The 11,100-nt window shown below is 41.7% G+C and overlaps 1 protein-coding gene across 1 annotated transcript; it reads right to left on the minus strand.

The window, feature by feature from the left end:
• Positions 1 to 866: 866 nt before the first annotated feature.
• Positions 867 to 1,867, minus strand: LOC107798417 (uncharacterized). Its single transcript, XM_075231978.1, has 3 exons — positions 1,727 to 1,867; positions 1,520 to 1,643; positions 867 to 1,432 (listed from the first exon to the last, which is right to left on the minus strand). Exons 1-3 carry the CDS (start codon positions 1,865 to 1,867, stop codon positions 867 to 869), a joined length of 831 nt encoding a protein of 276 aa, XP_075088079.1.
• Between the last annotated feature and the right edge of the window lie 9,233 nt (positions 1,868 to 11,100).

The following is an 11,100-nucleotide window of genomic DNA, read 5'->3' on the forward strand; positions in this document are numbered from 1 at the left end:
CTTTTCCGTATAGAGATTTTCTTGCTTTTGCAGACATAAACAGTCCAAGTCCATGGGCAGTTTTTATGTACCTCACTACTCTTTGAGCAGCTTCCATGTGAGACACCTTAGGTGCATGCATATACTGACTTAGCACTTGAACCACAAAGGCAATGTCAGGCCTTGTCATGGTTAAGTATAACAACCTTCCAACTAGTCTCGGATAGCCTCCCTTGTCTTTAAGTTCTCTATCCACTGTAGGCCCAGTTTTTGGTATTTGCTTGTCACACTCAATGGATGTGAGCTTGTAATTGAACTCCAAAGGTGTTGTTGTTGGTTGTGCACTTGCTAGCCCTAGTTCAGAGACTACTTCTAGAGCATACTTCCTTTGGCACATAGCAATTCCTTCCTGAGATCTGGATAACTCAATCCCTAGAAAGTATTTCAATTCACCAAGATCTTTCATCTTGAACCTCTCCTGCAAATCCTTCCTGACTTGTTGGATATGTCTTAGACTGCTCCTAGTTACTAGAAGATCATCTACATAGACAAGGATAACTATTAATTCTGAATTGATCTTCTGAGTAAATAAAGAGTAGTCATAGTGACTTTGACCAAATCTCATATCTATAAGAGCTTCAGTTAATTTCAGATTCCACTATCTAGGTGCCTGTTTTAATCCATAGAGTGACTTATGCAATCTGCACACATGCTGGCACTCCCTCTAGCTTAAAAAGCCATCTGGAACATGCATATATACCTCATCAAGAAGATCTCCTTGAAGGAAAGCATTGTGAACATCCATTTGGAACACATACCATCCTGAAGCAGCAGCTAATGCAACCACAGCTCTCACAGTAACCATTTTTAGCTATAGGAGAGAAAGTTTATGTGTAGTCCAATCCTTCTTGTTGACTGTAACCTTTGGCCACCAACCTGTACTTATACTTCTCCACTTTACCAGATGACTTGTATTTGACTTTAAACACCCACTTACAACATATAGGAATCTTTCCAGAAGGGAGAGGAATAATAAACCAAGTGTTGTTTTCTTCAAGAGTTGTGATTTCAGCTTTCATAGCCTCAACCCGCTTAGGATCCCTAGTGGTTTCTAAGAAGGATTTGGGTTCCAAAATAGCTGAAAATGCAGCAAGAGAAGCTATATAGGCAGAGGACAGCTTATCATAGGCCACATAGTTTGATATAGGATATGCAAATTTAGCTGGTGGAACCACATAATCAGCTAGCCACACAGGTGGTTTGGTAGTCCTTGATGATTTTCTGAGTGCTATAGAAGGAACATAAGGTTCACCAACTGAGATATAAGGAGAGTTTGGTGAGAATAGAATAGGTTGGCCAAGATCTAGAGGAGTTGATATGGAAGAAGAAGAAGGTTCAACTGCATCAGTAGAGTGCTGGCTAGGTGAGGCCGCAAGATACTGGCTAGGTGAGGCTGCAGGATACTCGGCATCATCAAGGTCAACAATTGGCTATGTGGGTTGTTCTACAAACTCTAAAACAGGAAATAAGGGAGAAGTACCAGAAGTCATATGCTTAAAAGGGAACACTTCTTTTTTGAACACTGTATCCCTGCTAACAAAGAACCTTTTTGAAAATATCCCTTCTGAGTTGAGGAATACCCCATATGAACAACTGGAATTGCTCTGGGACAGAATTTATCTCCTTTATTCATGGTAGTGTCATAACACAGGCTGCCAAACACTTTCAGATGCTGTAATTAAGGAACCTTTTGAAATAGCTTCTCAAAAGGAGATTTGCCTTGTAGCAATGCAACAGGCAAATGATTGAGAAGATAAACTGTTGTAGAGACACATTCTCCCCAAAACTTGAGGGGTAAGAAGGCTTGGAACCTGAGTGATCTAGCCATGTCTAGGATAGACATGTATTTTCTCTCAACGACCCCATTTTGTTAAGGGGTATATGTGTGAGAACTTTGATGTACTATACCTTGAGTCTTCAACAAGATCTGCATTTGGTCATTAAAGAACTCTGTGCCATTTTATGTGTGAGCACGTGATTTTTGCCCTATATGAATTACTCCCATAAATTCAAAACAAAATAATTTGTTTTCATTATTTGCAATTTTTGTGGATTTTGTGGCGTTTTCTGTTAATTGTTTGCATTTGTCTGTGCATTTCGTTTTCGTTTAATTAATGAAAAATACAAAATATGTTGCATTTGCATTTAGGATTTAATTCTATATTTTGGGATTAATTAGCAAATTAATTGTTTTATAAAAATGGAAAAATCACAAAAATAACTTATTTTTGCATTTATTTTTAATTTTAGTCTCGAATTTTGGAGGTTTTCTTTAATTTGGTATTTAATTATTTATGGTAATTATTATTTAGAGTTAGTTGACTTAATTCGATAGGATAATTTTATTAGGAATCAATTTAGGTTTTATGTTTAATTTTTAATCTCAATTTAAAAAGAAATTAGAAGAAAAATGAAAAAAATGGAAAATGAAAAGGAAAGGGGAATAAGGGCAAATTCAGTTCTGGGCCAAATTTACCCCAGGCCCAAACATTCCCCCCATGAAACCCGTTTGGCATGGCCCATTCCCCCCAACCCGGTCCGTCCCACACCCCAACCAAACGGCGTCGTTTCGTTAAGCTTTGATCTGAGTCGTTAATCGTGCCTAGATCCAACCGACCAGAACTGGCCCTTCCCCCCGTATAAAAGTGTCTGAATCCTCAAACCCCCCTATCTCCTGAGCCCAAAGCCTAATCCCCTCTCCGAAATCATCGCCCCTTTTCACCGTGGCTCCGTGGTCCGGAAATCGCCTCACCGCGGCGGAGCACTTCCAAATCCATCCAAATTTCGATATTACCTTTGTGAATTTAGTCTGAAGTTGTATAAAGTTGTCTGTTAAAACCAGTCCTCACTCAGGTTTTCATTCTTATTTTCTGCATTTTGATTTCTTCTTTTTCTCCCTGTTTTAATGCGCTTACTGTTTTAGCCACGAAGTTCACGTGATTGATACGTAGTTCAATTTTTCCTCTTTTCTTGCTCTAGTATGTGAAGTACGTTAGGCATAATTTTTGGCTGCCAATTTTGTCACATGTTAGGCTTATTCTCGTGTCTCATGTGGTGTCATTGATAGGCACTTATGTGAGTTGGAACAATCGTCGATTTGGGAAGTCGGACCAAAGTGCTTGGTCCGGATAGTGAGAGCTTAATACCGGGTCTGAGAGAATGACACTATGTCTTTGGGTGTCCTCTCTTGTGTTATACTCGGGCTCATTTTGCGCCGAAGTCTGAGTGTGTTCACAACGAAGATTTGGACTTGTTTATCCTCGCCGACCCATTTTTCTGTTATTTATTGCGTTGGCCCAAGCCATTTGTTTAAATAATTGATTTTCTTCATGTGAGCCTTTTGGTTAGTGTGGGCGAAACTCTCAGTTGCATTTAGCGTTCAGTAAATTAGGCTCGTTAATTGGTGGAAGCGAGCCATATTAGATAACATAACTAGCTTATGGCCCTCATCAGTTAGTTTAGAAATCCTTTGATTAGAATAAACTGAGGTGTGCCCTGCCGAACAAAATGATAATTGCATGGCCCTCGTATTAATTTAGATATAAAATTGACAAATGTACAGAGTTTGCTTATGTACGTTTAATATACTATCCTAATTATGGACACGTTCGCGTGACATGATTACGATTTCTAAAAACCAAACCGGAGTATGTGTTCGCAACTTTGGCCAAAAGTTTCTTCATATTAATAAAACGTTATTGATTGTGGACACGTTCGCGTGGCATGATTTTTGATGCGCCAAACAAATGGGTACACGTACGCGTGACCCATTTCAAGATAATTTTTTAATTAAAAAGCGGTAAAAGTTAAATGCACATAGGTTCTAAAATGAGTAATTGAACAATTTTAATAAGCCAAGTATGATCAAAGCGGCTGTGCTAGAACTACGGAACTCGGGAATGCCTAACACCTTCTCCCGGGTTAACAGAATTCCTTACCCGGATTTCTGTGTTCGCAGACCGTAAATAGAGTCAACTTTTCTCGATTCAGGATTTTAAACCGGTGACTTGGGACACCATAAATTATCCCAAGTGGCGACTATGAATTTTAAATAAATAATCCCATTTCGATAGTCACTTAAATTGGAAAAACTCTCTAATACCCTTTCGGGGTAGTAAAAAGGAGGTGTGACAGCTCTGGCGACTCTGCTGGGGATCGAACCCAGAATATCTGGTTCAGGGTTCAAGAATTCAGCTTGTTAATGATTTTACTTGGCTTCATTTATTGTTAATATTACTGTATTCTGTGAATCTTTTGTGCTAAATGTTATTTGTTTACTACTTTATTATTGTTTGAATTGTATATAAATATTTTCTTACGCCACCTTTTCGAGTCTTCTGAAAATGGTGCACACGTTCTCGTGGCCCGCTTTTTCTGTAGAAATTATACCAAATAAGAACGAGGCTGGGCAAGTGACAAGGCCGGGTAGACTTCAGTGCTCCCGGTACGTCGCCCCCTCTTCGTCCCCAGTTGTCTGCTCGGGTACCCAAGTCTAGACCAAAACCCCAGGAGTTAAACCTAGAAAAACACAGCTTCATGCCGGATCCCTAATAGGAGCGTTTGTTTGCATCATGTGCATTTGACTTAGGGGACTCAACACAGGGGTTGGGTTCGTCTAGGACAGGTGTGCCCGAAACAATAGACCATCCTGATGCATTCTATATGCTATGTGTACATTTATTTGTTTTGGCTTGCATGCTGACCGGCTAGGGAAAATAAAGCAAAAAGAAAAACCAAGAGTGTTGTAGGGAATGAAATAAAGCCCGATTCTAAAGAAAACCCCGGTATTTGAAAAACGACCCGAAGCTCTGCCAAAATTTTTCAGAAAAGAAAGTTATTTCAAGAGAGTCAAACATTGTGTTCTTCCAAATGTGTCAAAACTGACCGAACTACGCAGGTCTGATTCTCACTGGATGTAGGATACGTAGGAAACCTACACAAGGTTCGGCCTTATTTTTGAAAAAAAGAAAAGAAAGAAAAACAAGAAAAGAAAGTCGGTGGTCGAGTGAATGCAGTCTGGATTCTTGATCAAAATAAGCCGATCCAGCTTCGGCAATGTCTTAAACCGTTCTTGCCGAGATAGCCTCAGAGTATTTTTCAGTTGTTGAAAAGCTATTTTCGTAAAAGACTTGATAAGTTTGTGAAGGGTCATAAAATAATCCCCCCTGGCCTCAAAATTCATGTGAAATTGGGAAGGGGCCGCATTTGCAAAAATAGTCACTTTGCTAAAATTGGCATATAGCGAAAGAAATCATGGTCCTTTGATTTGTTTTTTTTTCTCTTTTCTTTTTTTCTTTTCTCTTTCTTTTTTTCTTTTCTTCTTCAAAAAACTATTTACAAAAGGGTCCACTCGAGTCAACCCTAACCTTAACCTTCCACAGGAACATAATGAATACCATCCAGGATCCGCCAGAAGCGGTCAGGGAACATGCTCAGTTGCACTTGCGTATGTGGTGGAATGATCTAGATGAAGATGGTCAAAAATGGGTGAAAAAGCAATTGGGTGCTCTTATAAATATTTTTGAGATCAAACCACGGGAAGATCTGATCAAGGCTTTGGTAACTTTCTGGGATCATGTCCACAATGTCTTTCGTTTCTCGGATTTTGAGATCACCCCTACTTTGGAGGAGATAGTCGGGTACACTGAATTCGGATGGGATTTGAGGAACCAACAACTTATATTTCCAAGGGCTCCATCGGTGCACAAGTTCTTTGACCTCCTGAGTATCAGTAAACAGACAAATAAAGAACGTGTGAGCAATGGGTGTTGTGCTTTCCATTTCTTATAATTCAGGTTCGGGCACTCTGCTGGTTTTTGAAACGCATGAAAAGGGTCTGAGCAACAAACAAGATAAGAGCCTTTGGAAAATTCATCGCCGGTTCGCATTTATTGTGGCATTCTTGGGGATCATGGTTTTTCCAAACGAGAAAAGGACGATGGATATTCGTATGGCTAGAATTGCACAAATCCTCACTACCAAGGAAGATCATACACTTGCCCCATTGGTGTTGGCAGATATTTATCGAGCATTGACTTTATGCAAAGCAGGGGCTCAATTTTTTGAAGGTTGCAGCATCCTTCTGCAAATGTGGTTGATCGAGCACCTTCGCCATCATCCGAGATTCATGAGTTATGGTTCGAGCTCGAATAACTTCATCACTAGTTACGAGTAAAGGGTAAAAGATTACAATGCACCAGAAGGGTTTGAAGCATGGTTCTCTCACTTGAAAGTGCTTAACGCAGGTCAGGTCGAGTGGACTATAGGATGGCTCTCGAGGACAGAAGCCATCTATATGACTGCTACCAAAGGCTACCTGAGGTTAATGGGCGTAAGGAGTATTCAGCCATATGCACCGTAGAGGATCTTGAGGCAATTGGGAAGGTATCAGATTGTGCCTGAAGATGAAGATCTAAGCACCTAGGTCATAGAGTTACATCCAGAAGCTGCATTGCCCAAGGCTGTAGTTCAGTAGGATTGGAATAGCTGCCAGTATCTAAAAAATGGCACCCAGGTACCAGACATCGCCAAGGGGGAAGTAGATCCAAAATTATGCTGCTTGGTTTGAGAAAATGTCTTATGTAAATAACGAGCCAGAGCCCGAGAGGCCCGCCAAAAGGCCTCATGTTCAAGACTTTGATGATAAAATTTAGGAGAGGTTAGACTGGGGGGAGAAGGAAAAGGAATATAAGGCCACCGTCCATGATCTACGAGAAGAGTTGAGAAATGTCACCTTCAACAATGATTTGCAGGCACAAGAGGCTGAAGGTGAGAGGAAAAGATTGGTGCGAGAAAATGAGGCCCTCAGAGCTCAGGTTCGACAATTGAAAATTGAAGCCGAGAACACAGGCCGAAGCAGGAAAGATGAAAGGCTTATTTATAACCTTACTCAAAAGGTACGTGACTATAAAGATGACCTGTAGAAAGCTGAGTCTGAACTAGCAAAAGCATAGGCAAGGTTGGCTAAAAGTGCCGAAAGGCGTGCAACTTTCATTCAACAGATGAAAGAAAGATATGAAAAAGGGGTCACAGTTTGGGAAAAGGTAATTGGCAACCTCGAGGGTGAAATGGCTAAACAAGCCAAAAATTTTAAGGCTGAAAGAGAACATTGTTACGCCTTAATGGCACGGCTAGAAAGAGACTTGCAACAACTCCAATAGCAGAACCAGGTAGCCGAACAAACTTTGGAAGCCAGAACCGAACAGATTGGGCGTTTGTTGCAAGAGAAGTGCGTCATAAGAGAGCGAGTCAAAAGGATCGCCAACTACATCGCGATGAAGTGTAGTAGCTGTGAGGATATGACTAGATCTATGTTCTTCGCTACTGTGATAATTTTTGTTCGCCGGGTAATGAAAGATCTCTACCACCTCCAAGGGGATTTAGCGAGTTGGCCCGCGGCAAGGCCGAATGATGTCCTGCGAGTCCCGGGGGCAATTGAGGCATTGATGTATTCGTGATTTCTTGAGTCTGTATTTTCTTTCTGTTAAAGTCTGCCAGTTTGTCTTGGAGTCTGTATTTCTTTTATTAGAGTATGTGGGTTGTTTGCTTTTCGTGTCTGTATTTCATCTTTCATTAGAGTTTGTTAGTTTTTGTTTAAGTCTATTTACGGGTTTTATTATGAAAAATTTGAAAATTCCAAAAATATTTTATTATTTTTATCTCCAAGAACTATGCTTGGTCTGATTCATGCTGGGCCATGATACGTAGTAAATCCTCATAGGATTCGACCGTAACCAAATGATAAAGAGAGAAAGAAAATAAGAGGAAAAACAAGAGAGTAAAGAAAAGAAAAAGAGCGGAAAAACAAGAGAGAAAAGAGAGAAAATAAGAAATCAAGAAAGAATAGAGGCAAGAGTGAAAGGAAGGAAAAGAAAAAGAAAGAAAAAGGGGGAAGTTTGCAATTGAAAGTAAGAAAAAGCCGAGATGACGCATGCAACCGATCAAATACATAATAGAGACGGTTAACTGTTTGGGTGCATTCATGCCCAATGTGCGGTTACCAAACTGTTAAAGCCTAATTGCTAACAAGGTTGTTGATTGATGTATTGAGTTCAGGCAGGTGGTTAGTTGATTGGCATTCTGGCAACTCACTCATACAACACTTGATCAAAAGATAGGCTGAATATGGCCAACCAAGAACCGGAGACAAGTATTGTTGACCCGTCAAAAGAGGTGGATGAACTGGATGTTAATGCAATGAAGGAGGAGATGTATAAGTTAAAGCAGCAAATGGCTGAAATGTACCAAGCCTGGGCAAAGGGGCATCCACCACCGGTTTATCCCGCCAACCCTGCTTATATCCCGCCATCAGCCCAACCTCCAGAGCCTCCCACTATGAACTCATCTCCAGCCTTCCCCCTCTACCAACAATGCTATGGCGCCACTTCCCATACTTCTCAAGCTCCACCACCCAAACAAGTCCCATACCCCCCACCAATTACACCCGTTTTTGTGGCACCTCCACCTGCTACATTACACCGATCTTCTAGTGAACCTCTGTTCCAAACTCACGACAACCAATACTATCCCCTTGAACCCAACTTAAAAGTTCCAGAACCATATTCTTACACCCCTCATCTTGAGCTCCCGGCAGAGACCGAGAAGCCACCCAAAAATCCCGAGCATGAAGAGATGATTAGAAAGGTCAAAAGCTTAGAACAATCGTTCAGAGATATGAGGGGGTTGGGAGGTCAAATAAGTGTGGCTTATAAGGATTTATGTCTGTTCCCAGATGTTCAGTTGCTAGAAGGGTTCAAAATGCCCAAGTTTGATATGTACGACGGGCATGGTGACCCAGTAGCACACTTAAGAGGATTTTGCAGCAAGATGAGAGGAGCAGGTGGAAGAGATGAATTGCCGATGGCATATTTCAGCCAAAGTTTGAGTGGCTCGGCATTAGAATGGTATACCAGACAAGATCACAGCAGGTGGTACACATGGGACGATTTGGCCCAAGCCTTTGCCTGCCATTTTCAGTACAATCTCGAAATCATCCCAGACCATCTGTCATTGACAAAGATTGAGAAGAAACCCGGTGAGAGCTTCAGAGAATATGGATTCCGTTGGAGAGAGCAAACAGCGAGGGTCGACCCTCCGATAAAGGAAAGTGAGATGGTTGATTATTTCTTGCAGGCTTTGGAACCCACTTATTTTGGTCACTTGGTGTCAGCAGTAGGTAAGTCCTTTAATGAAGTTGTAAAAATGGGAGGCATGGTTGAGGAGGGACTCAAGTCCAACAAGATCATGAGTTATTCAGCAATCAAAGCGACCACCCAGTCCATTCAAAACGGTACTGGGGGTGTACTCGGGAAAAAGAAGAAAGAGGATGTCGCTACAATTGAATCGGGAGCTTGGGTCGGTTCTAGGAACCTTCCACGTTACTACAACCCGCCTCGACCCTACCACAAAACTTACCCCCACACTACATATAGTCTACCACAACACTACTACCCACCACCCGATCCTTATTTTTCCGTCCATCACGCACAAACCTATACCCAATCTCCCGCTCATGCACAATGGCATGCGCCGGCTCCATCAAGTCCATACCTAGCTCCACAAAATGCCCATCCACACCCAAGAGCCTCCAAAAATCCCCCTGGAACAGGTTTTCAGCCAAATCAAGCCTTTAAGAATGAGAGGTTGCAGAAATAGAAGACTTTCACTCCATTGGGAGAATCATATGCTAGTCTATTCAACCGACGGAGACAGTTGGGTATGTTGAATCCGATCAAGGCTAAATTGCCGAATCCCTCTCCCAGAAATCTTGACCGCTCGGTAAGTTGTGAGTATTGTTCAGGGACCCCGGGTCATGACACAGAGAAATGCTGGAAGTTGAAAATAGTTATTCAAGAGCTCATTGATACTAATCGGATTGAGGTCCAAGCCCCAGAGGCACCCAATATCAACCAGAACCCGTTGCCGGCCCATCATGAGACTAATATGATTGAGATAGTGCATAAGGAAGGGGACCCTAAGAAGCCGTCCTAAACCATCATGATGATTCAGGCTAGTGAAGCCAAGCCGTTTGAAAAGTCAACAAATGAGAAGTCTGTGATCAAGTTGAACGGAGCAAATAATGAACCATCTATGGAGGTCAAGAAGGGGTCCTCAAGTGACGTTGTAGGAAAACATGAAAGAGCAAAAGTGGTTGTGCCAGGAGTGACGAACAAGCCTATGGTAATTGTGAAGGGCGCCCCCACAGATCCTGTCATTATCAAACCGGTAACTCAATTACCGATAGTCAACATCAAGGTAGTCCCATGGAATTATGAACGAGTGATAGTGACTTACAAGGGGAAAGAGGTTAAAGAAAAAGTATGTGAGACTCATGGTTTGACTCGATCGAGGAGATGCTTTGCCCCCGAAGAGTTGTGAAAAACTAAGACCTCAAAAGATAATCCAGTGTTCATGAAGAAAGCGGTGACCGAGGAAGAAGCAGAAGAATTTCTAAGAAAGATGAAAGTACAAGACTATTCCATTGTGGAGCAGTTAAGGAAGACACCAGCTCAGATCTCACTCTTGTCATTATTGATCCATTCAGACGAACACCGTCGGGCTTTGATGAAAATCTTGAACGAAGCCTACGTTCCTGACAAAATCTCAGTAAATCACTTGGAAAAGATAGCTAGCAAGATATTTGAGGTGAACAGAGTCACTTTTTCTGATGATGAGTTGCCTATGGAGGGTACCGAGCACAATAGAGCCCTATATCTGACGGTGAAATGTGAAGATTCCGTGGTTACACGGGTACTTGTGGACAATGGTTCCAGTGCAAATATTTGCCCTCTTTCCACTCTGAACAAGTTGAAGGTGGATGATGAAAGAATTCATAAGAACAGTATCTGCGTTCGAGGATTCGATGGTGGAGGGAAAGATTCAGTCGGGGACATAGTGCTCGAGCTTACAATAGGGCCAGTTGAATTTACTATGGAATTCCAGGTGCTCGATGTGGCTATTTCTTACAATCTGTTGTTAGGTCGACCCTGGATTCATGCTGCCAAAGCAGTCCCGTCCACTCTGTATCAAATGGTTAAGTTTGAATGGGATAGATAGGAAATT

Source organism: Nicotiana tabacum, chromosome 16, assembly GCF_000715075.1.
Source record: "Nicotiana tabacum cultivar K326 chromosome 16, ASM71507v2, whole genome shotgun sequence".
Lineage (NCBI taxonomy): Eukaryota > Viridiplantae > Streptophyta > Magnoliopsida > Solanales > Solanaceae > Nicotiana > Nicotiana tabacum.